The sequence below is a fragment of the Piliocolobus tephrosceles genome, chromosome 3 (genome assembly GCF_002776525.5).
Source record: "Piliocolobus tephrosceles isolate RC106 chromosome 3, ASM277652v3, whole genome shotgun sequence".
Classification (NCBI taxonomy): domain Eukaryota; kingdom Metazoa; phylum Chordata; class Mammalia; order Primates; family Cercopithecidae; genus Piliocolobus; species Piliocolobus tephrosceles.
The window spans coordinates 93496805-93524381 of NC_045436.1; the positions used below are offsets into that span (position 1 = coordinate 93496805).

At 35.5% G+C, this 27577-nt stretch overlaps 1 protein-coding gene across 11 annotated transcripts in view; it reads right to left on the reverse strand.

The window, feature by feature from the left end:
* The window catches only part of CAMK2D (calcium/calmodulin dependent protein kinase II delta), a 322111-nt gene that overhangs the window by 154896 nt on the left and 139638 nt on the right, over positions 1–27577 (reverse strand). For all 11 annotated transcript variants that reach the window (XM_023220019.2, XM_023220022.2, XM_023220030.2 and 8 more), the window contains exon 4: positions 7195–7249. In XM_023220019.2, the coding sequence (XP_023075787.1) occupies positions 7195–7249 (55 nt within the window). The remainder of the gene's footprint in view (positions 1–7194; positions 7250–27577) is intronic.

Genomic DNA, 27577 nt, shown 5'->3' on the forward strand with positions numbered 1-27577 from the left:
CAGGCTGGTCTTAAACTCCTGAGCTCAAGTGATCTCCTGCCTCAGCCTCCCAAAGCACTTGTGATTAGAGGTGTGGGCCACTGTGCCTAGCCTGCTTCTTAAATACAAATTATGATCTTGAAACAAAATTCGTAGACTCAGCTATGTTCTATAAAGTATTTTCAAAGGGATTACACTATTTTAGTTCTTTTTTTATTCCTCCCAACACCTTACTTCAGTGACTTCTAACTGGGTTAAGCTCTCTCTAAACTAAGTCCATCTTTGCTTGAAGCTGTCTACACAGAACAATATCATGGCAAATGTTGTACTATACTGTAATTATTGATTTTTTTTTTTTTTGGTCTCTTGAATAAGTATTCACTCAACAAACACATAATACTGACTTTCTCTGACATACAGTTCCTGAAATATATGTCATTAATGAAGAGTAACAAAATATGTCACTCCAAAGTATGCCACTTGTAAAAATTATTTTTTGATGAAGTCAATTGCGAAGAAGCAGATACAGATAAAGCTCTTTGCTTTCCCTCTATTTACCTAAAAGCAGGACATACATTTATAGAGTTTTCTTTCCTGCCCTGTCTCCAGGGAGGGTAGAAGTTAGTGACAACCTAGAGCCTGAGCCTGGAGACTGCACCAGAGGAATCCGCATAAGAAACTTTACTACAACTAGCCATTATCTGTCATTAATGATCCTCATCTATTTACCTTCACACAATTTGCTGTTCTTACAGACTCAAAGTCCTTTTCCTTTGTTTTGTCTCTTATCTAAGAATTTATGGTTCCTTTGAGATGATATATAAGCCGAAGTTCTAACCACCCCTTTGAGTTACTCATCTCTGAGTGCTTCCATGTGAACATATAATACACAGGTTAATAAATTTCTGGGTTTTTCTTTTTCTTAATTTGTCTCCTGTCAGTCTAATTTGGGAGTCCCAGCAAATGAACCTAGAACGGGTAGAGAGAAAACAATTTTTCAATGCCAATGCATATGCTCAAGTGACTGCCCATGTTAAAGCCTTATTTACCATCAGCCCTAGAAATGAACTTGATCTGTGATATGCCTTATCTGCTTAAGGCCGGAAGGCCGAAGTCTCTGCCTGAAGGCCTCTCCCTTGGGGACTACAATCTAGCTCCATTTCTCTTATCTTTCTCATCTTATCTTAGATAAATTCACATCTCTATGAACTTAGCCCTCCTTGTTCTCCAGAGCTGCTGAGGTGTGCCTAGAAACCATGCTACGCACAAATTCTGGAAAGGATTATTTGAAAAAAATCAAGGCAGTTCATTATTTGCTGTGAAGATGACTTTGCTTTCATAAAAGCCTTTCCTGAACTCATTCCTGAGTCTATCTGCAAAAGAGACTACTAATGCCTTATAGTTAAAAATGGCTAGATATCTAAATAAAAATATATAAATTGAAAATAGCAAGAAGAGGCTGGGCATGGTAGCTCAGACTTGTGTCTGAGCACTTGGGGAGGCTGAGGAGGGAGGATAGCTTGAGACCAGAAGTTTGAGACCAGCCTGGGCAACATAGCAAGACCCCATCTCTATAATAAAATAAAATTTAAAAATAAAAAAAAAAAGAAGAAAATTTTTCCATAGAACTCATGTTCTCCTTTGTTTTGATTTTTAGAAAGCAAAAATAATTTCATTAGAAGAAGACTCAATGCACCTATAAAAATAGAACTTCCATTAGATTCTGAATAGCTAACATTCCACAGATAATACGTACAAGTACCACACTGCCAAAACTACCATCAAAAGGAGGAACACAAGGAATATTCCTTCTTTGGGAATTCAAGTAGTTATTTTATCTCGGAACTCATTGAGTAAGTTGCTGTAATTTTCCTGAAGAGTATTTCATTGATATCTTTAAGATACCAATGTATATTTCTGAACTATATTTAAAATGTGCATTTTTCTAAAGCTGCTTATTTTTCCTTTTCATAGATTATTGCTGCAATGATCATATAATTTTGAGAAATTAGATACTTATATCTGTTATGCTTTCTTTTCAGTCATTGAAAATGTATAGTTTTAACTATTGTTTTTCAATTTTTCTAATGCTGGATGCTTCACTGGATTGTGTTTAACTAGTTTATTAATCTCATTTACTGGTGGATCATTTTCAGGATAACTGCTGATAATGCTCCTCTTAAATTTTAAATACTAAAGAACAATTGCAAGAATTTGAGCCCTTCATTCTAGAAGCAGAAGTTCAGTTGCCTATTGCAGCATATTTCAAGTTCCTATGGTTTGTATGTAAACTTTCACCTTCTTCACTTTGGTTTCAGAGACATTAGTAACCCAAACAAATATCATTGCTAAAAGACATAATCCACTTTAGTTAAAAATCTTACTGTGTTTTCATGTGAACTGCTTTCTTTATGTTCTTCACCAATTATTGTGCCGAATTTCTAAAAAATGATACAAAAAAATAAACTATGTGATTCTCATCATGCCCTTAATTTAATAAGGAATACAGAAGCTATAAATTTTAAAATGTAGATATAAATAACTTGATGACTGTGGAAAACTGGCATAGAAGGTTTTGACCTAACACTGAAGTGCTTCTTGCAGCAGAAGGAGATCAAAATATATCACCCCCAAATATGACACTTTGGCATAAGGATTATTTTGAGCTAAAGCTAAGTGAGAATCAACAGATATAGAGAAAATTATCTGCCCTTCCGCCTAAAAGCAGGGTATAAATTTCCCTTTAAGGAAGATGCTGTCTTTCCCCAACACCAGTAAGAAAGATTGACTCACCATATAAGACAGGGAGTCGACAGCAGATGAGTTTGCTGAAACAGATCTTACTAAAATAGCCCTTATCTTCCATTAGTTCCTTCATACATTTACTAGTCACTTTTCCATAAGTCAATTCTCCATTATCCCTTGAAGCCCAAATTCTCTTTCCTTTGTTAAAGGGTTATAAAGCCTGAGCCTAACTGCTTCTTTGAGTTTCACTTCTTTTCTGTGAACTCCCATGCAGATAAATATTAATAAAAATTATATGCCTTGTCTCTTGTTAATCTCTCTCTTGTTAGTTTAATTCTCATGCCCCAGGCACTGAACCTAAAAGGATAGAAAAAAGTGTTTCCTCCCTGACAAAGTTGTGATCAAACTCACTTCAGAATATTATTACTTAAGTAATGAGAACTAACAAGTGTTTTTTATTCCAATATCCATCACAGCATGAAGGACATATCTCAGTTTACAATACCATACCTTGATCTGCAAAGCAAAGGAGATCTGACAAATTAAATCTATTGAGAAATAACAACAGGTCTGATGCTTTAAAAAATATATGGTAGGTGTATTTCTCCCACTAAATACAGAAAAAAAAAAATTCCTGTGTTCCAATAACCTCACCCAGCAGTAAGGAAACACCACCCAGGCATGTCAGTGGAGGCTGTGGGGGGAACCTGGACTACAGCCCCCACCAGTCAGTAATAAGACAGCACCTGCTTATTCTGGTAAGAGAAGGCCTGCTGAAGAGAGTAGTTAATGAAATCCAAAGTCTTATAAAATAATACCCCAAATGTTCAGGACATAATCCAAAAATCACTCATCGTATCAAGAACCAGTAAAATCTCGATTTGAATGAGAAGATAATCAACAGGCAGCAACACCAAGATAACAATGCTGTCAGAATTATCTGATATGGATTTTTAATCAGCCATAATAAAAAAAAATGCTTCAGAGAGCACTTATGAACACACTTGAAACAAACAAAAGGGAATCTTGGCAAAGAAATAGAGACTATAAAGAAGAAAACTGCAGAAATGAAAAATATAACTGACATAAAAAACTCAATGGATGGTACGGGCACAGTGGCTCATGCCTGTAATCCCGGCACTTTGGGAGGCAGTGAAAGAAATCAGGCACATTCCTCAGCCCTGGGCTCAATACAAACACCATATATCTCTCAATTTCCTGGGCCCAGTACAAACACCATATATCTCTCAATTTCCTGGGCCCAGTACAAACACCATATATCTCTCAATTTCCTGGGCCCAGTATAAACACCATATATCTCAACTTTAGAAAAACACCACCTGGAAAAATCTCTGATAAGGACACAGCCGTTTGTGGTTTTACTGAAAGTGTGGGAACCAATAGAAAACTGCTAAATGTATAACTTAATATGTTAACCAATTGTAATGCTGTAACCTAAAGAATTCCCTTGTTCCTCTGAAATCTTACAAGTCCTGCTTACATCGGGCTATAAAAAGCGAGCACATGCATTGTTCAGGGCCCTCTTGCAAGCTGTGAAGCGGAGGGACCAAGTTTGAACTTGCAGTAAAAGATCTTTGCCGCTTGGCTTTGACTCTGGACTCTGGTGGTCTTCTTTGGGGAACAAACGGTCTGGGCATAACAGCAGCACTTTGGGAGCCAGCCTGACCAACATGGTGAAACCCCGTCTCTATTAAAAATACAAAAAAATTAGCCGGGCGTGGTGGCGGGCGCCTATAACCCCAGCTACTCAGAAGGCTGAGGCAGGAGAATCGCTTGAACCTGGGAGGCAGAGCTTGCAGTGTGCGGAGGCGAGCCACTGCACTCCAGCCTGGATCGTGCCACTGCACTCCGGACTGGGCGACACAGTGAGACTCTGTCTCAGAAAAGAAACAACAACAACAACAACAACAACAAAAACCAGAGGAAAGAATTAGACAATCAGACTTGCAGACAGAACAATAATAAATTATCCAAACTAAACAACAGAAAGACAATAGACTAGGGGAAAACTACAACAAAAAGCCTCAGGGACCTCTTAGACACTAACAAAAGATCCAACATTCAGTCATCAGAGTTCCAAAAGGAAGGGAGAAAGAAGGTGGGGCTAAAAAGGTATTCAAAGAAACAATGTCCAAAAGTTTCCTAAATTTGCCAAACAAAAACGTAAACATTTAGGAGGCTAAGTGAACCCCAAATAAGTAAACTCCAAAAAACCCAAGCCAAGCAAGATACATCATAGACAAACCTAAAAATCAAAGACAACAACAAAAAAGAAACAAAAACCAAAAAACTTTAAAGCAGTCAGAGAGAAATAATACCTTATCTTTAGGGGAAAAACAATTAGAATGACAAAGATGTCTCATCAAAAATCAAGGAATCCAGAACGAAGTGGCACAACATTGAAAGAACTCTCCACCTGGAATTTTATATCTGGCAAAAATATCATTCAGGAATAAAGGGGAAATCAAGACAAGCTCGAAAAAGGAATACTAACAATTTGTTGCCAGCATACCTATCCTAAAAGAATGGCTACAGAAAGCTCAAGAAAAGAAGGGGCTCAAACATTGGAAAGGAAGAAAAAACAATGGAAAAAGTAAAAACAAGAGCTGAGAAAGGACTGAAGAGGAAGGACTACTAGAACAACATAGAGCCAGATGAAACTACGGCCACATGGGCAAGCCATGGATGAATGGGGACTGTGGAGCGGAGCCTGTGCACTAGGAATTGTGCAAAAGTAGAGCTTTAGTATCTATTCTAAATATGGCAGATATGCTTGGCTGCCTACCTGTCAGGACTCTGAGCCCAAGCCTGCAGATATGCATCAAGATGGCCTGGAGCAACTGAGGAACTGCAGGAGAGGTAAAAATAGCCAGGTCCTTCATTGACTGATGATATTCCGTCATTGTGATTTGTTCCTGACCCACCCTAACTGATCAATTGACCCTGTGACATTCCTTCTCCTGGACAATGAGTATTAGAAGCTCCCCAGGGAGTACCTTGTAACCTCTGTCCCTGCCCACAAGAGAAAAATCCCTTTTGACTGTAATTTTCCACTACCCACCCAAATCCTATAAAACTGTCCCATCCCATCTCTCTTTGCTGACTCCTTTTTTGGATTCAGTCTGCCTGCACCTAGGTGACTAAAAAGCGTTATTGCTCACAAAAAGCCTGTTTGGTGGTCTCTTCATACGGACACGTGTGACACTACCCAATAGATAAAACTCCCATTCTTTCTTAATAACAAAATCACAATTTAGTTCTGGACTGGGTATCACATGATTCAGAGGAGGCCAGTTCCCTCACCAGATCTACAGACTAAATTATGATTTGTCAATGCCAGTTGTAATTTCATTCCCTTAACAAATACCTGGTTTAGTGTGGGCTTGAGAAGCAGTTCTAATTAAGGATTCTTGAACAGATATCTTCTGAGAGGCTCTTGAGAAAGATTTCTCCATGAATAAAAACTTACACAATAGAATTTTGATTCCCCTTTTTCTGCCTCTGGAAGTCACTGTGATAACTGAAAATGTGGCAGTCAACTTGAGACCATAGGGGAACTCAAACATGAAGACAAACCCACATACTACTAAAAACAGACAGATGGAAAGAACGTGGTTTCTCAATGATATCACTGAAGTATTGAATTAACTAAACCTAGTATTAACCTAGCTTCAAACTCATATTATGTGAAATAATTTTTTAAATCTTTCCCAAAACTCTGTGGCATCACATTAAAATGCTAGACAGTAGTCCATTATATGAATATACTATAATTATGTAGCTATTTCTCTATAATTGGATCCTTAAGTTAGTTTCTTTCTTTTCTTTTCTCCCCCGTTACAAAGGATGATGCAATGAACATCTTTCAGTATACAATTTTAACTGAATTTAGGGTATACTTTCCATGGACTTTGTTCCAAAGTCCAAGTCAAATGATACAAACATTTTTATTCCCTTTGATGAGCACAGTAGCACCAAATTGATTTCCAGAAAGTATGTCCTTATTAAACTCCTACCAACCATATATGTGGCCTGTTTTACTACATCCCTGCCAAGAGTCATTATTTTCCCTTCATTCTTGCTGACGGCGCCTCACTTTAAAAGTCTTGATTAGTTTAAATCAATTTTGGTAATCCAAGTTTCTTCCTTGAGTCTTCTTTTTACATTAAGACAATACATTATACATACTCTTAAAAATTAAATGGAAAATTTTGCTCACATCAAACATTTTTTGTGCTACAAGATAGAACTGAGAACCACTCATAACATCACAATGGACAACACAAAGAGAAATACTCTTTTCAAAAGAATTAGAGTTGAATGTTACTTGAAGAACATTAAAAAATATTGTAGCAGTCAGTAATTTGGACTGTACAATGAGAAAAATCATTAATTCAAAACGGTCCTCAATTAGATTGCAAAAATAATGAATACAGAGTATATACTTACAAATCAAACACCAAGTAGTGAAAGCCCTCTTCTGATATGCTATCATGAAGTCGCACTAGAAAAAAATAAGAAAAGAAAATTGTGTTATACCTATTCCAATGATCAATGTTAAACCCCACTTCACATGGGCATATGTCTCCTAGCTAGAAATATTAGCATTACATTTTATTTTAGCCTTTGATATGTCCATATCTTTTACAACATAGCTTGGGTTCAGATAGACCTAAGGTTTGGGTGCTGGTTCTGAAAATTAGTAACTATGTGATCTTAAAAAAAAAAAAAAAAAACTGCTTAACTTGTAATGATATTAGTACCTATGCTTTATAAAATGGTTGAAATTAAATGAGATAGAAATAAATCCACAAATTTTCAGGTGAATACTAAACAAATGTTAAGGATCATTATAATATATATCCATAGACTTAAAGTTATGAGGTTCTGGCAATTATTTCACTTTCTTGCCATTCCCTTTGCTATCACCTTAGTCCAAGTCCTCACCAACTCATGCTTGGTCACTACAATAGACATTAAGAGGAATGATTCCAAGTCTAGGAAATGGTTTCCCTGACTGTGTTCTCCCTTTTGTCCAAGAAGTTCTAGGTGGCACTCCCTGGCCAACCTGGCAAAACACAGTTTTTGTTATGTTACTTATTTACTCAGGACACCCAAATCCATTTACGAAGTCATTAGCCCAAAAAGTACAGCTTGAACTTTTGCTAAAATAATCTACTAGTTTCTCAAATTAATACCACTTTAAAATCTTCAATGAGCTAGACTTAAACTGATAACTCTAAACTAAATCATACATGTAGAATTACATACCGCTGTGTCTGCTAGTGATTTGTTCATAAGCCCCACACCTTATCCCAGTTATCCCTCATCGATAGTAAATTCTTTTTTTTTTTTTTTTTACTTTTATTTTAGCTTCAGGTGTATATGTGCAGGTCTGCCATATACGTAAACTCATGTCACAGCGGGTTGACATACAGATTATTTTGTCACCCAGGTACCAAGCCTAGTACCCAATAGTTATTCTTTCTGCTCCTCTTCCTCCTCCCACCTTGCAACCACTGGTAGCCCCAGTGAATTCTTCCTATGTATCCAAATCACTTGAAGTGGTGACTTGATCTTCACTGGGAGCAAAAGAAGGCAGGGAAAGCAACAAAGTTTTAGGACACAACCGCTTTTACAAAAGTCACCACAAAATAATACACTACAACCTGTTATGTTTCCCATGCACTGATGACTACCACATGGAAAATGCAAATTTATAAGAACATTTAGGTTATCACACAAACTAAAATTATTTATAGAGTGAGACTGTAGTACCCATTCACTACTCAAGCTCATAGACTTAACATAATCTCTGTGCTTTATCACCTAATTCCATCCCCTTTGGATCTCATTCCTGGCCTCCTATTAAAATATTTTCTGAATCCCTCTCTAGATAGATTATAGTTTATAAAATATGAATTTTCCATTGTTATTAACATGAGGAGGAGGCCTATACTGTAGGCAACTGGGAATGCAGCCAACAGTTCAGTCTCAGACTCTCTACTTAGCCCTTGAATGCATGAAATGTAAGCACGCTGCAGTCCCCCCTGCCCTGCCATCCTTATTTGTCACAGTGTCACCCTTGAGGTCATTCGTGCAGCATATTTTATCTTTATTTACTACCTCTAACACCTTTCCCTTCTTCAGTATATAGAGTCTCATCATCAATACTCCCAAACAGGAACCATATAAGTCTTACATCCCACACAGAGATCTGGCACATAGTAGATGGTCTTTCATCAAATTGTTTTTGAACATTTACTACAGAAGGTTTGGGACAGAAATTTTCACCAAGGATAGCTATATATATTATATAAACACATAACACACACATGCATATATATATATATAAATAAAATAAAACGATTGCGACATAAGCAATTCTTCCATCACTTTAATGGTGTGAAAGGTATTCTTCAAGTTGCCAATATCAGAGATGCCTGCTAGCTTTGCTTAAACTTATGCTGCTGAAGAAAATAAAGAGTTTGGTTTGATGATGCGTCTTCTAATGATCATTTAGTACAGTAAAGAAAGCTGGGCCATGGACGATAGCTCACTGGTTTTCTTGAATATACTATGAATTTCACACAATTTCAGAGCTACCTCTTACCAGCTATAATACAGTATGTATTCAAATGAACTTAAATAATGGCATGGCTTCTTAAAGAACTCATACAATTATTCTGGAAAATAAGATGGGTTCCCATGTTATCAAAGTTAAACTGAAAAGTAAAGTCTATAATGTGACCAGGAGGAAATCACCATTACTTTCTTCCACTGTCTGAAGGTAAAAGTCTTAGGAGCAGGTGGGATCTCAGGTGTCCAGATCAAAGGGGTGTACAGCTGAATAGAGGAGGATATTTCAGGTACAACTGGAGAAGTAGTAATAATTTCTGTCTATTCTGGGAATAACATTTTCTTAGAATTATTTCCATTCACTTATTAATACTAATTAATACTAAATATCATCATACATAAATTATTTTTTGAAGAAGTCAGGAGTTGTTCAGATGGAAGCCTGATAATCAAACATATGATACAAAAGCACTTAACCAGCTAACATGTGATAGGGTTTGAGACAAATCATTCAGCCAAGTTTACTTCTTTTGCATCACACAATTCCAAAATAATCTCTAATAAGTCTAACCAGCCATTTGACCATGCGAGATTATGAATAAATATGTTACTGATGTAGCAGAAAAAAATCAGCATCATGTTTACTTGGGATTAATATATATATATATATATATATATATATTTCCTTCCTTCATTCCTTCCTTCCTTATGTCCCTCCCTACTTCCTTCCACTCTCTTATTTTAAATAATGAACTGAAAAAACAGAATTACATGAAATTGTCATGATTTTAACTTACTAAACAAAAGTAGGTACTGTTGTCTTCACAGAGACATTCCACATGTTTACAATTATTGTGAGGATGGGTTTGTTTCCTTTAAAAATGTTTAACTCTTCGACTATTATTCTCAGAGTTGATGGTATGTCTAAACAGTCTGGAAGATAGTGTTTTAGTTGTAGACATCATCTATTTATCTTCAAGACTTTTCTGTTGGTCGAAAGTATCTTTCATCTCCTATCCTTTTTTTCCTTTTTAACAGTTTCTCAAGGATTGAAAATCATGTTTACTTTTACAAAATGTTACATTAATTATTCCCTATAAATAACTGTCAATTCATTTTCACACCAAAGGAATAACATAACATTCTGTTCATCACAGCTGTTAGCTCAAGATTGACAGCATGGCTGGCCTTGACAGCACTGCAGATGCTGCATTTTGAAGCATACTGCACCTCGTTCTTTCTATGACCGCTCTGTTATTGCCATAAGCTGCACATATGAGTGGGCACAATTAGCCTAATTACAGTTGTCCCTGTGACGTTTTTAGAGACAAATTTTAAAAACGATAATGAGAAAGACATTTGAGAAAACAGGTTATAATATATTTTGGCAGTCATTCTTTTTGAAGTTCGCTCAAAGGTAAAATTACGTATATGAATAAATGAATTTTCACAACCTGAAATAGCACAACAGTTCTCATCTGGAATAGAATTTTAAATTATGGAACTTTAAGTATGGAATTTACAAGGGGGATAAAAGTGCTTCTGAGGCTAAAAATAGTTCCAAAGGTTAGTTGACCCATGGCCTAATTCTTTTCCTTTCTCTCCTGCGTGTATTATCACATTTGAATGATCACAGGATCACTGCTTTCTCTTCCTGTCCTGTGTTCTTGTATTATTTCATTGCAGTTTCTAGCTAAATATTAGCTCCATAAAGAAGGGGTCAAATAGGCCATGGTCATTGTATGATTTGAGAAATTTTAATTAAATATGATAGAAGTTTTCTATTTATTTAATTCTTCATTTCACTTAAGGGGTTAAAAGATATAATCAAACTTACAGTTCTTACTGTCAGGCACAATGCAAATAATTTGTGCAAGAGTTATTTTATTTAATATACGCAAGCACCACAAGGACACTTTGCCATAAGCTTTTACAAATGAACATTCACAGGCTTAGGGGTGTGGAGAAAACTTCCAGGTTAACAGCCAGTAATTGGCCAGGCTAGGACCAAAATGTAGAGCTGGATGATTCCAAAGACGTTGTTCTTACTGAGAATACTAGGTGGGCTCCCTAAAACCTTTCTGTCAACAAACTACTTGCCAAATACCTGGTGGCAAGTAGTTTGTCAGGGTAAAATAATACTCAAAAAAATTCAAAAGAGAAGAAATAAAAAAATTATTATGGTGACTGAAGAAAGAAAAGTAGTTTAACAAATAAGTAACAGACAATTTCCACAGAAAAAGAAAACTATTTTGAGTGTAGGTTTAAGATGTGATGCTATAATTTTGAGGGTATAGAGGTAGCTAGATGATGTCTAGGATATGAAGCCACATTTGTCTCTCTATACAGTTCCGAAAGCCCCAGAAAATTGTTATTTTTCCACTTCAAATTAGGAATATGAGAATTGCCAGTGACTCAGCTGTTTTATCTGATAGAACATTTAATGTACCAAAAATGCTAGTGAGTTGAAGAATCTGAAAGCTTACCCAACATACAAAATATCATAAATTTAAATTATTTTCATTTCCAAAAATTAACACTTTCACATCATGGACATTATGATAGCATGGACAAAAAGGTGTGTGTGGGGGGGGGCGGGGGTGGAAGTAGAAATGAATGGGCAAGGGAGAAGAGGGAAAAGAGCAGGAAAATTAAACTCCAAGTAGAAGCTATGTCAATGGTGATTAGGTACATCTTATCCATTTTGATGATACATGTTAGAAACACCCCTGTCAAAAGAAAAGGATTATTTTACAGCGACGTCTTATCTTTCATAAAAGGCTGATAGGATACAAAGTATTCCTTTCTCCTCCATTTCTTAACAGTACCCCCTACACAAAATAAAACCAAGGTTGTTAATTATAATTTTATGAAATTATTTATATAAAATATTATTTGGTTCAAATTATACTGATTCTTACTCTGCTACACAACCCAAACTCACTATCTGTTGCTCTTCACTAAAACTTATTATGGAGATGAGGCAGTCAATTACATTGGTGGACCCCAGTGGACTATGTCTATCATTATTCATGTCCTTGTGCAGTCACCTCCCACATTACCTCTGGGCTTAGTTATGTGATTTGCTTTGAATGAGTAGTACGTGTGATGCAAACAAAACCTTAATAAGTTTCCTACACTGGAGCTGTAATCTTGGAAACCACTTGCTGTGCTAAAAGAAAAGATCAGGTTAGATTGAAAGACAAGAGGCCACATGGAGAGAAACCTCCCAGGTTGAGAGATAATTTTGACATTCTATTACTAGCAGAGCTCATAGCTGAATGAAACTGCATGAATGACCTCAGTTACACCATGTGAGTAGAGCACCCATCTGACTTAATCCAGTCAACCCATAAAAATTATCACAAATAATAAACTGATGTTATTTTTAGGCCACTAAATCTGGGATGGGGATTATTACCTAACAATAGAATAAACAAACAGAAAAGATTTAATCTGAAATGTGTGATTGACTACACTGTCCTCAAATAAGTCTTTCAATATCATAAGCAAATTTAGCAGAAAAAAAGAATGAGTCTGACCTCAGAAAATAAGGAAGAATTAGTACAAATTCTAAAAGTGAGCATGGTAGGACAATGCTGTCAATATTATCATAATACTAACAGAGTAATTCATACAGAACAGATTGTATTATATCCTCATAATCATTGTTTGTCAGCTCTGAGCTATAGTCCTGGTTATTAATGAGGCAGAATTTGCATTTTTAGCTTTGCTATGTTGCAAAGATTGAGGTAGTTGGATTTGGTTCACATACTGGGATGCAAAAATGGCAGCTTGTAAGTCAGATCCTTTTTATATTCCCATCAGTAGTTAATTATAATTCACAGCTAAAACGAGTACTAGCCAAGTTAGGCCATCCAATATGCCAAGTCTACCCCAAAAGAGGGAATCCAACACTGAGTTCATTTGTAAATAAAAAATAATAAATATATACATATATTTATTAATTTTATATCTATATACACTTTTTTCAATATTACATTAAAAATATAAAAACACACACACGAGTATTAGAACATTTTAACAGTCAAATTACACCACTCTGGAGAGAAATTTCAGCTCAACCATTATTCTCCTGGCTTTATTTAGGACAAAGCTGCTCATTTCTAGAGAGAAAACTTTTCAAATAGAAAGCACAAAAGCACCGAAAACTAAGTTCAAAATCAAACTAACACTTTTTAGAAAAGTGAAGCCAAATCTCTCTATGTGGTTTTTTAAAATGTCTTTCCTATAACACAAGTAATATAATTAACAAAATGACACCATTTGATTTTTATTTTCCCAGTATAAAATATATTAACTTGAGTACATTAGAAAAATATATGCTTTTTTATTTTGAAATAGAGATGTTCATTTTTAAAACACTGAATAGAAATATAGACAGATATACTTATTCGTTTTTATGTTGTTATTAAGGTCAAGAGTCCTATATAGAATTTATACTTTGTCTTTTTACTTGTTTTAAAAGAAACTTCAACATTTGATCATACAAAATTTGGGAGTTTGATTAGCTGGCTAAGGCAAACAAATGAACTGGTCAGGCTTAGAAGCCACAGTCTGTTCTAATTTTAGCTATTTGAACATATAAAGTTACATAAGGGATATGTATTTTTCAAAAACTATTTAGCAATATGCCCCATTAATAAATGCCAAATAAGTCATTATTCATTATTCAAAAGTTAAAATTAACTTCTATATCAGAAATTGAAAAATTATAGTAAATTTCAGATATTCTTCCTGTAGTGACAAAAAAACATCTACCTTGTAAACTTAATATCAACTAACATTAAATTATATTTCAAAGCAATTCACTGCTTATACTTAAGAATAGGAATGAATATTAATTAACTACTTTTTAAAATAATCAAATGTAATTATTATATGAAAACTTGATAGGGAATGCCATCTATATTACTTTAAAAACTATTCTAAAAGTACACAAAGAAAGTTACTGGATCCCAAGATAAGTCCTGAAACTCAAAGCATATCAACTCTGGTGACTATAGTCTCCATCCTTATTCTCAAATCTTCACCCGACTCCTGATTCAAGATTAAAAGCCAAGTTTAGATTATCTTCAGTATCTACAGGATCAGATTAGTATAATAGCATTCAGTACTGACTAGAAGAAATCACTATGCCTTTTACAAGCCAGCACTAATTACAAGCCAGCACTAATTACAAGCCTAGATTATCCAGTTGGTTTTCTGATGGGTCAAAATAGTTATTACCTGGGAGAATTTCAACCTGGGAAGAAATTAGAAAGTGGGAGATATGATCAGTAACTGTTGACTCTATGGGAATCAACCACACTGATCACATGACACCACAAACAGCATGAAAGAACAATCAGTTCTTTTGCTTAAAAGAAAAAAGTCATCAACGGCTAAATATAGAAGCTCAGAGAAGATTAAAACAATATGAAAGCAAATAGGTAATCATGTAATACCCTGTCCTGCTCATTTTTAATAAAAACATAAATGTAAGGGGAAATTAAATAATAGATTTAGTAATATCTGGAAACGTTCTTTGTTTTCTTTGAAAAATAATGAGATTATCTTGTTTATATTTCAATTGAATAATTCCATTCTGCTTTTTTTGTTTTCTAAAAAGGTAATTTCATTTCTTGGAAAAGTTAACACTCATTTCAAGAGTATTGAAATAATACTCATTTATATAGAAAAATCTTCCTTCCCTCTTTAAATTTTACATTCATATCATTTGTTTTATGAATTTTGATCAGTGATTCCAACTTTCTTTTCTTCTTGCCTCATGTTTTTGTAATTCTATCTTCCATTATGTATTGCAAGTTAGTCAGTGATCTCTCATCAATATCCTTAGCCATTAGGAATATTAAAAAAGGGCCAGGTGCAGTGGCTTACACCTGTAATCCCAGCACTTTGGGAGGCTGAGGCAGGCAGATCACTTGAAGTCAGGAGTTTGAGACCAGCCTGGGCAACGTGGTCAGACCCTGTCTCTACCAAAATTACAAAAAAATTAGCTGGATGTGGTAATGGATGCCTGTAGTCCCAGCTACTCATGAGGCTGAGGCAGGAGAATCGCTTGAACCAGGGCGGTGGAGGTTGCAGTGAGCCGAGAAATCACCACCGTACTCCAGACTGAGCAATACAGTGATATCCTGTCTTAAAAAAAAAATAATCACAAAAAAAAAAAAAAAAATTCAAAAAAGAAGAGAGACGTCTGTCTTGGTCTATCTTACTGTACTCTCTTAACCTTATCAGAAATTTTGATGAGTATGGGAGAAGTAAGGGAAGACAGATCATCTATGGAAAAGTAAAGGTATTCCTGAGAAGACAAATCCCTTGCTGATGAAGAGTTGTTACTTCTGTAAGGAGAGATAGAACAATTTTTTTTGTTCTTAATTTGAAATGGGGTCTTGCTATGTTGCTGAGGCTGGCCTCTTGAATGCCTGGTTTAAGCAATCCTCCTACCTCAGCCTCCAGAATAGCTGAGATTACACAAACACCACCATTCCTGGCTAGAAGAAACAATTTTTAAAGAAGATAAAAAATAACAAGAATAAAATCAAACATGCTGAAGTACATTTCACATTAAAGGTAACTATTGCCTTTTGAAACTTTTGCTTGGGTCATACACACACACAGACACACATATATATATAAAATACACACTGGGCCATGATATAAAACATTTTTTAAACTCTAGGTCACAATAAGTAATACTTGATAAGCACTGGATTAGACGATCCTTTAAGAAGATCCTATAACATCCTTTCTAAGTTTGTACATTTCTACATTCCTGGATGATTATGGCTAATAAACAGTATGGAAAACAAACAATATAGTTATGACCAATACAAAATTGAATTTAAGTGTAAGAGTTTTCCCTCTTCAACACTCTAACACGTTAAAGTTTAAAACATACTTCATTTTATTTTGGAATTGTTTTTAATGAACAACTAGAGAGAAAACATAGAACATTTATCTTGCCAAATTAAAAATATGCTCTTCAAAAAATTAACTGAGCAGATGAGTTGCTTTTATAACACTAGCCCCTGGAGAATAGTAAATAGAAAATCTTATTAGATCATCTTCTCTTTGTAACTTACTACCATATTATCTTAACACTTGCAACTGTATTTTCCCTAGAGACTCACTAGCCCAAACGCTGTCATCTTTCAATTCCTTTTTTGAAAATTCATTTATCGCATTTTTCTAAAGTTGATATGTCCTATAAGCAGGAAATATGTGAGTTTAAAATCTTAATACATGTTAAGAAATGCAATGTAACTGGCTTGTAGACATATTGTATTATAATATTATATTATCCAATAACATTTGTCTCTATATATCTATTTTTATGATGAAAGCACTTAAAATATCAGTTTATTTCTCCTGGATAATATACGCAAAAGAAGTACATGAAAAATACATTCTGTAATCTTAGGCTCACAATCTGGGAAAAGCATGGAAGTTATTTATGAACTTGCTCATGAATTAGATGCCATTGGAATAATGAATAATACTAGTGAATATAGCTGCAGGCACCAGTCTGCATCTATCAGGCACCTAATGTATTTTTATCTAAGCCTTCAAGAGAACAGTTAGTTCAGCCTAGGTCAATGATGTTTTTAAAGTAAAGAATAATTGTCTATTTATCATTAAATCAAGGAAGTTATAATGAATGTCAGACATCTCAAATGTATGGTGCATTTGCTTATCTCATAGACATCGCAAACCAAACAAGCTCAAAGAACTTGTGATCTTCCCCCCTAAAACCTGCTTCATCCATGGTCTTCCATCTTTCCAGTTGCTCATAAAAGCCCCAACGTAATTCTTCACCCTTTCTGTGAAAGCAAAATCTAATCTGAAAGCAAATCCTTCAAAATATAATAGGGTGAGATGGAATATACATACATATACAGAGAAAATCTGACCACTTTTCATCTCCTCCAGTTACAAGCCTGATCTATGGCAAGTCCAGTAGCCTCCTATCTAATTTCTGTGTTTCTACCCTGCCCTCTCACTGTCTTTACCATAGCAGCCAGACCAATCGTGTTAAAACTTAAATCTGATTATTGTCCTTCGGTTCAGAATCCTCCAATGGCTCTCCACTTACTGTCTCTGAGTAAGAGCCCAAACTCCATTCATGGCCTACCTTTCTCCCCCATCCTCATCCCCCTAACCTCTCCTACTGCTCGTCCCTGGCCCACTGTGCTCCAACTTCACTGGCATCCTTGCTGTTTCTGGAGAACTCCAGGCAAGCTCCTGTCTCAGAGCCTTTGCACTTGATGTTTCCTCTGCCTGGAATTCTTTCGCCTGATATTCACATGGCTCACGACCTCATCTGTTTTAAGTCCCTACACAGCTTTTCAGAGTATTCATTTTTGTAAATAAAGTTTTTTTTGTTTGTTTGGAACATAGCCACATCAATTTGTTTATGTATTATCTATGGTGGTATAAAGCTAGGACTGCATTGTTTAATAATTGTAACAAAGACATGTCCAGAAAACTGAAAATACAAACCCCTTTACAGAAAAAGTCTGTTGACCCCTGGAGTAGAAGGTAAGATTGCTGAAAGAGAGAATATAGGTGCTGAGAGGCCAGAGTTTGGCATGCATAATCTATGTGGCTAACTAAAGCCATGAAGAACAATGGTGGAGGTGGAAAGGAGAGAACACATTAAGTCATTTACTATATAATACAACAAATGATAGGAATCACCAAGAGAATGATAGAAAACTGCTGCACTAAGAATGTAGGATGTTATAATCTAAGAAAGTGTTTCTCAAAGATAGGTTTAGGTAAGGATGGAGGTAGGGGATATTGAGGGAGGAGGTGTTAACTATGGTCTTATAAAAGCAGTGATGAGCAAGAAAACAGTTGTCCCTCCCCTGGTATGCAGAGGCCCAAGAAAACAGCCAACACCTCCAGGTGCTGCAGATAAAGCAGCTCACTCAAGAGAGTCAGACTGCAGTCAGCACAAGAAGAAATGAGCACAGATTATTAGAGAACAGGGGGCAGTTTGCAAATATTATGATGCCTGATTTATTATTGTACAATTAAAGGGGGGAAAAAAAAAACTAATGAAAAGCGTGAAAAGTTGGCAATTTTCTCACAGTCTAATCATTAACCCAACAGTTATTCAAATTGCTTAAGATTCATACTCAGTAAACTTTGATATGTTTTTACAAGAGAATTTTTTTTTTTTTTTTTTTTTTGAGACAGTCTCACTCTGTCACCAGGCTATAGTGCCATGGCATGATCTCAGCTCACTGCAACCTCCACCTCCCGGGTTCAAGCAATTCTCCTGCCTCAGCCTCCCAAGTAGCTGGAACTACAGGTGTGAGCCACCATGTCCAGTTAATTTTTGTATTTTTAGTAGAGATGGGATTTCACCATGTTAGCAAGGATGGTCTCGATCTCTTGACCTTGTGATCCGCCTGTTTCGGCCTCCCAAAGTGCTGAGATTACAGGCGTAAGCCACCACACCCTGCTAGAAGAGATATTTTTAAGTAAATTATATTTTTAAGAACCAAATTTAAGAAATACAATTTTTGGTATTTTATTACTATTATATTCCAAAGGTTCTAAATCTTATTAAAGTGTGATTGTGATTTTACATATTTTTTATTTTTGAGACAGAGTCTTGCTGTGTTACCAGGCTGGAGTGCAGTGGTGTGATCGAGGCTCACTGTAGACTCCAATTCCTGGGCTCAAGTCATCTTCCCATCTCAGCCTTCCAGTTACTACAGGCACACATCACCACACCTGGATAATTTTTTGTTTTTGTAGAGATGAGGTCTGACTAGGTTGTCCTGGCTTGTGATTTTAAGTGTTTATGCAAATGTCCTGTATTTACAGCATCTAAATTATTTAGAGAACAATCAAGAGTTAGTCTGATTTTATTCACTCATTATATAAACATTTAATATCTTCATACTTGGTCTGAATATGCATTTTAATTAAGTTTTCTTCCTGATTCTTATATGCCAGATGACATACTGTAAAAAATGAATAAAGAAGATACATTTTAAATTTGTTCTCAATAAAAATATCTATATGACATTAATTCTTTTTTTGATGAAAATTGGTTTTGCCACCTCTATTCTTAAGCAAACTATTTTGTCAAACTGTCTTTCAACGCCGAACAAAAAACATTAATAGAAAATATGTTCCAAGATTCCTGGAAAATATATTTACATCTATAATCTTGACTAGAGTCTTCATTCAGAGATTCTAAGCCAATGGGATAAATGAGGAGCTTTATGAATAGTTGTACCTAAGATTGTTAAGAAGACAGAGCACAGGATTGTAAGAAATAAGGTTCTAGGTGGGGTTCTTTCTTTCAGTCACTCAGCAAATTTTCTTGAACGTTATTTGCTGGGGATATAACTGCGAACAAATCAAGGAATGGTGATCTCAGCACTCATACAGTCATTAAGACGAAATCTTCTCACTGATTTTGTAATTCTGTATTCTGGATTATTGGCTTTGCAGCTAAGGCATATCCCATAAAGCATGTTTCATTTTACAGTCTTCTCATTAACCATGCCCAGGGAAGCACAAGAACACAATGTAACTATGTGGCGAACAAATCTAACAAGTCATAAGTTTTAACTAAATGAACTATGAAATGTCTTCATCTATATGGGGCTACTAAATCAGCAGTCTTTATCCACTGACAAACTGATTTCATCAAACAACATACTTTCCTGATTTTTCTTATTTTCCAAAATTAACTTGCTATTGAGAAAGTTTAACAAACGTTTTAACCTGAAAGACAAATTTCCTGGTAAACAACCATTTAGCATCCCCTGTGCCTTTGCCTCAAATCCATTACCAACAAGGCAGTCATCCTTTCAAAATGCAAATCTGATTATATCACACTTGACTAGTTTAAAATTTGTCAACCCTTCCTATTATGTTGAGGAGCAAACTTCTTAACATGACCCATTTATCATGTATCATCCAAACTGGGACACTCTGAGAGTGAAAGAGAGTGATTAATTTTTATATCAGTAAACCAGGACAGTCCCTAGAAAAGAGGTTAGTGTGGCTATCCCATCCACAAGGCCCTACCTCTTCAAATTCCTTCACATTCTCCCTCACTGTTTCCCCTCCAGCTCCCTCCAGCAGGCATCTTTGTTAAGAAAAAAATAATACAGCTGAGCACAGTGGCTCATGCCTGTAATCGCAATGCTTTGGGAGGCTGAGGCAGAAGGATTGCTTGAGCCCAGGAGTTCGAGACCAGATCGGATCACAAAGTGAGGCCCCATCTCTACAAAAAATTTTTAAAAAGCCAGACATGGTGTTGCATGCCTCTGGTTCCAGCTACGTGGAAGGTTGAAGAAGGAAGATCGTTTGAGCTCAGGAGGTCAAGGCTACAGTGAGCCATGTTTGCACCACTGCGCTCCAACCTGAGCGATAATGAAACCCTGCCTCAAAAATTTATAAATATGTATCTTCATATTCAAAACCTGCAAATGGTCAAAAGAATACATGTCTGTTGAATGACATGATGAAACACTGTCTGACTCACTAAGGATTATCTAATTCTCTAGAATAGGTATCTTTATTTTGTTTTATTATTTGCTATTGATTGGGCTTTAATTAGCAGTCTGCAAACCATGGTCTGTGGGCCAAATTGGGATAGCAGAGTGTTTTTATATAGTCCATGAGCATAAGGATACATAACAGAGAACTTACATGGCCCACAAAGCCTAAAAAATCTACTCCTTTACCAAGAAGTTTGCCAACTTCTGGATTAAGAAAATTGATGATGCTGCAAATGATTCTCAAAGGTTATACCCTTGTTGCCTGTAAAGCGATAACCAGTTTAGTTTTATGGCAATTACATCCTAGCATTCTTTTTCTCAGTGACTATGAATATTTCTGTTACTCCTACACTTTTTTGAACTGGCTTTGCCATCTTGCTAGTTCTCTCATGAATAAAGTATTTTGTAATAAGTATTTTATAAAAAATAAAATATATTTTGTAAATAAGTAATGACTACAGATTAATGATGATCAACAATATCAGTGATCAATGATGTCTCTCTCTATATATATACATACATGTATATATACAAACACACATATATATGTGACATCTCAAACATGTGGTGCATTTGCTTGTGATCCACCTGTCTTGGCCTCCCAAAGTGCTGGGATTACAGGCGTAAGCCACCACACCCTGCTAGAAGAGATATTTTTAAGTAAATTATATTTTTAAGAACCAAATTTAAGAAATATAATTATGTGTGTATATGTATATGTGTGTATATACATATACACACACACCCACACCCACACACACAAACACTTATAGCATGTGTCACTTAACTACAGAGATACATACTGAGAAGTGTTGTTAGGTGATATTGTTGTGAAACATCAAAGTGTACTTATACACCCCTAGATGGTATAGCTTACTACACATCTAGCCTATATGGTAGTCTATTGCTCCTAGGCCACAAACCTGCACAATATGTTACTGTACTGAATAAGGAACAACTGTTAACATAATGGTAAGCATCTGCTTATGTGAGCATAGAAAAGATAACAGTAAAAATACGGTATTATAATCTTATCTGACCACCTTCAATGCAGACAGTCTGTTGTTAACTGAAACATTGTTGTGTGGTGACTGTGTGTGTGTGTGTGTGTGTCTGTGTGTGTGATATGTTTTAATTAGTAAATATGTCATATTATATGAATATACCATGATCTACATAATCAGTCTTCTGTGGAAGGGCATTTGAATTGTCTTCTGTCTCCTGTTCTTCAACCCCATCACTCTCACTTACCCTCAAGAAGCTTCTCATTGTGTATTAAAGATGTACACACATCACCAAGCCAATATTTCAAGGTCTTCTTTGGTCCAGAAGTATTTAACTGATAATCTGTTGTTTCTGACCTCTGAGGTCCTTTCCTGGAATGCTGCCTACTCCAGTCCCTACCATAGAAGCCCTATTCTTCACGCTCAAATGCCAGCTGCTCACAGTTCATGGCTCAATGCAGACTTTCCTTCCATTTTCTGTAGTTCTTGGAGCCTCACTTCAAGTAAATTTAAGGAAAATAGGAGACTCAGTCAATCTTCAATAAGTTTAACCACCTTGGAAGTAATACATCCTAAGATTTGATATGGAACAGCTAAAGAAAATAAGAAGTATTGCAAATTTCCATCCACAGCCAAGATGTACCATGGAAAGATATTTTGAATATAACTTCTACAATAAATAAACCAACTTGAATCTTTCAATCACCTTTGAAAGAATCACCTGGTATAAGATAATATTTTTGCTAATTGGCAAAAAAATGGACAAACGGAAAATAAGTATTTGCTGTTGTACTTACATGCCTTAATTAGTTACAATGAACATTCTTGCTCACTTGGCAGGAAAGCTGGACATATTCCTTTGCTCTGACTTTATACATACTAAGTAACTGTCTGTTCTTAATCTGTCTTCTTATGTGAACTTTCATACAAGTGAGACAATACACGAGCAGTAAACATGGTAGTACCCTAAAAGGAATTGTGGTCTATAAAATCTGGTGGTGTATTTTTGGTCTCTGCATTTACTGTGGCTAGCATATTCTGGCATATATAAGAAACTGTGTTGAAGGAATAAATGGATTGTGGTATCAACGTATCAGTGGGTTGTTTCAGGCTGAGTCAGTCTCCTAAACCAATTATCTCTGGTGAATGATTTGGCCCATATTTTTGTAATTATAAAATAAATGAAAATTTATTATAAAATAATAAATTATAAAACAAACTTTGGACACATGGCAACCTATAATCAACAAATAGGCACCATAAGAATTGCAGAGAAAGCTGACTTTCAACTTTATACAAAATTTAACATCCTTCTAGCTACAATGATAGTCATCCAATCTTTCATTGTTCTGAAGTTTTGTGCATGTCCTTGACAGAAGCAAAGTCCTGTCTTCTTTCTGACCAAGCACATGGAATGAGGAGGAAGAGACCACCTGCCTAGACAGCCAGATGTCTGGTGATCAATGGAGCAGACACAGGAGGTAGCAGCAGGATCAGATGTACATACCTCTAGTTACACGTACATATCTTCTTTAATTCATGGAATGTCGAAGACAGGGAGCAGGCACTCAATAGTCATTAGTGATAAATTCCTTATTCTTCCAGTGAATATTTATTGAGTTCCTACACTGGGCAAAATATTATAGGTACTAAGAATAAAGCACAAAACAAAATAATGTGCCTGACCTCACAAAGCTTATGTGCAAATATGAGAAAACTGATCAATATTATGCAAATAGGTAAATATACACATAGAGTGATAAGTGCTCTGAAAAACAATAAAGCAGGGTAAGAGGGAAGTGAGTACCAGGAGAAGAGAAAGAAAGGGTATTTGGGAAAAGCATCACTGATAAGGTGAATTTTAAGGAGAGACCAGAAAGAAATGAATAGTGTAAGCCATGAAGAGGCTTCAGGGAAGATCAAAAGGAAGATAAGCAAAACCAAACACAAAGATCCTATAGCAAGACTTTACTTGACCAGTTTGAGAAACAGTGTGTCTGTAGAAGAGTGAACAGGGGAGAAGTTAGTAGCAGATGAGATCAGAGGTGTGAATATTGGAGGTGTGAGTATGAGACATTATGTAGAGCCTTGGAGTATGCCATTATTAAAGGCTTCGGCCCTTCCTCTGAGCTAGATGGGAGTTCACTGTAGAGTTCTGAGGAGAGGGTGACGTGTTCTGCTTGTTTTAAGAACACAACCATGACTGATGTGTTGAAAATACACTGTAAGGAAGCAAAGGTAGAAACATAGAAACATGCATGTAAAAAGTCAGGTGATGTAATCCCAGCCACTCTGGAGGCTAAGGTGGGAGAATCGCTTGAACCCAGGAGGTGGAGGTTGTAGTGAGCCGAGATTGCGCCACTGCACTCCAGCCTGGGTGACAGAGTGACATCATCTCAAAAAAAAAAAAAAAAACAGTCAGGTAAAAGATAACAGAGATTCAAACCAGGGTGGTGATACCAAAGGTGCAATGAGATGAGATTCTGAATACATTCTGAAAGTAGAGCTGACAGGAACTGCTGACAGAGTGGGATGTGAGAGGAGAAGAATAATTAATGATGTCAATGTCCTCAGTAACTGGTATAGTGGAATATATGAAGATGGAGGTGTAACAGGTTGAAAAGATGGAAGTAAATTGGAAACGCCAGATGTACCATCTAATAGAGAAATCAAGAAAAACAAATTCATTCTTTAGTGGATGAAATATACTCTTGGCCCACTTGAATATAGCACTTTAAAACTAGGTATCAGAACATTACATGTTGTGTTTGAGAGCAAGAGCTCTGAAGTTGCATGAATGCTGTGTACTACTGTTATTATTACATGATTGTTATTAAATTATGTTAAAGGAAATGGTTATTAAACATTTGTTTCAAATTTTGCACTAAATAAAGTTGATACATTTGTTATGAATAAATATTGTATGAAATAAATTATTTCATACTAGGCAGTTATTTTACCATATGGGACAATAGGGGTTCAGAGAATGGATAGCCCAAGGAAGAATCGAAGCACTTGACTGGATCAAGAAGTGTTGGTTCAGGCCCTGACTACCAACAGCTTGCTCTCCAATTTTGACAAAGCAGACAGTGGATCTGGGCCTCCATTCCTTGCAGGCAAATAGAGGGGTTCAGTTAGATGGGTCTCAGTTGTTTTCTTCAACTGGAACAATCTACCAGCATCTAACTTTAAACAACATTTCTTATAATGTTGGCTATACAAGTGAAGAATTAAGATTTTTCATAGAGATTTGTAAAATGTTTTTAAATAATAGGCTTCTTTTATCCATGAATAAAGTAGCCAATTATTACATGTGAAATTTACATTATTTTCCTTTAATCATCGACTGTCTTATGATGGTCTCTTTGAAGTGAAAAAAAGTAGATAAAAAATACCTTTAAAAATAATGATATTATGCCATTAATGCCATTAATGGGTGGTTGCATCTTTATATAGAAATGTGTTTCTCTGTAAGTGAAGGTAAATTTGATTTTTTCAATTTATATCATTTCTTCCATTACATTTCACTGTAATAAATTTTGGACTTCTTAATACAGGTGATTCTTATGATCTACAATAGTTGTGTTCTATAAAGTCATCATGAACACTGAATGAGCAATATATTAAACCACTGTTCTGGGATAAATACGGGGTTAGTTTCCTGCAAGTCCCTAGTCACAAGATTTCCGTCAACTAATCAATATGTAGCCTAGTTTAATGTGTGTTTCTGTTTAAAGAGAGCTTAATTGATACACATTGTTGATTCACTGACATTGAACCCACAGTAAAAGGCACAATAACTCATGCATTAATGAAGCTTATCTAACACACAGATATTTTCCATAAGGCACATCACAACTTCTTGAGCTTAGGAACTCTAGACAGCACTGCAGCTTTATATTTGGGGGCCATTTTAAACAGGAAAATTAGTGAGGAAAAGTGCCAAAACGTGGCATTACACAGATGGTGAAAAGGGCATTTGCTTAGTGCTATAAAAGTTTAACAAGGAGGAAAAGTGGGGTCTCATTAGACCTTAGCTGGGTACACAAATGCACACAATGTGACTCAAACATCTTGCTACTCTGCATGTCTGTGAAGGTCCACGAGTGACCACAAAAGGGCTTCAAGTACAGATAGCATTACAAATAAATTTTCCAAGAGCAGGCAAACTTGCAGTTACAGAAACCGCAAATAATGAAGATCAACTGTGTTTATTTCTTATCAACTGATCATGGCTCTTAGCGCTTTAATTATATTTATCTGCTGTTTAGAACTACTATCAAGATACCATTGATTAATAAATACAAATACTTAACTGTAGATGAAGAAATCAAATCTATGTGGTTAACCATTCATGAAATTTTTAATAAATCAATTACTACCTAATCAATCTACTTTATGTTTGCATTTTGTAGATACCATCTTTCTAAATATTTAATTTTCATGAATCATAAACACTATTAAAAGAGTATCTACAAATTATGACACTGCATTAGAGACTACATTAGCAAATTACACTACAGTTTATAACCTACTATAAGATTGACTTCCATTCAGGAAAGGAAATAGAAAAGGAATAAGAAATATAGCCTTGTTAATTTTAAAAAGCAATCTTTAATATTAATACAATCTATAATTAACACTAATGTGAAAATTATATTTAAAAATGAGCAGTAAAATCAGAAGTCTGGGTGACCTTTCTTCTGGATTCCTGCCGTGAAACAGTGAAGTTTGAAGTGATTTTGATATCTATCATGCTCTCTGATCCTCTCAAAGGACTTACCTTTCCTGGTACAAAGCCTCTGGGCATTAAAATTATTCATCATTTCATGACATATTTGGGGCTCCCTGGCAAAAACAGCTCTCTGAAGATGATGCAAGTAAATAAAAAGAGTATAAAAGAAAGTCTTGTATTATGTAATGAAAAATGAAAAGAATGCCCTCTTGATGGTAAATTTGATTTTTTTTCCCTTCTTTTAAGGACAATAAAATCATAGAAAATAAAATGATATCAGTATCATTTTGGAAAAGTTTCTATTTTTAATATCTTCTAAACAAAAATGCTTTTGAACTAAGTTGAAGGTTTGGCTGAACAATCTGCGAACGGGTAAAAGAGCTGCTGTACCTGGTCCTGTTGTTTCAAGTTGCCAACAATACAAAGCCAAACTGCACCAACAAGGTCAAGCACAGTTGGAAGAACATTTCCACCAACGTAAATAATTATTTATTTCTAGAATTAAACAAAATATCTAAACAGTAAAAAATATATATGTAACTCAGCAGTGCACTGGAATTAAGGGACTAATGGTTTTTATCTGCAGCATGTTATTTCAATTATATAATTCATAAAACACAAAAAATAATGAGGAAGAAATTGTGCTAAGTATCAGGCTGAATAGAACTACCCATTGGACAGAGCCTCAGAAAACCGTTTAGAAATTACTAATGTAATTAAACCATCTGAATAAATAAATTTGTATCAGAAACTCAGAGAAGCTAAGGTAATAATTTCTGAGTAACCATTTTTGCCATAGTCAATTTTGAAAATCAAAAATGGACTCAAACTTTTTTAACAATTTTTTAAAGGAAACATGGCATTAACTGACAAAAGGTAAATTTCTGGTTTTTGAACTTTTTAAAATAATAAATAACTTGGGAGGCCGAGACGGGCGGATCACGAGGTCAGGAGAT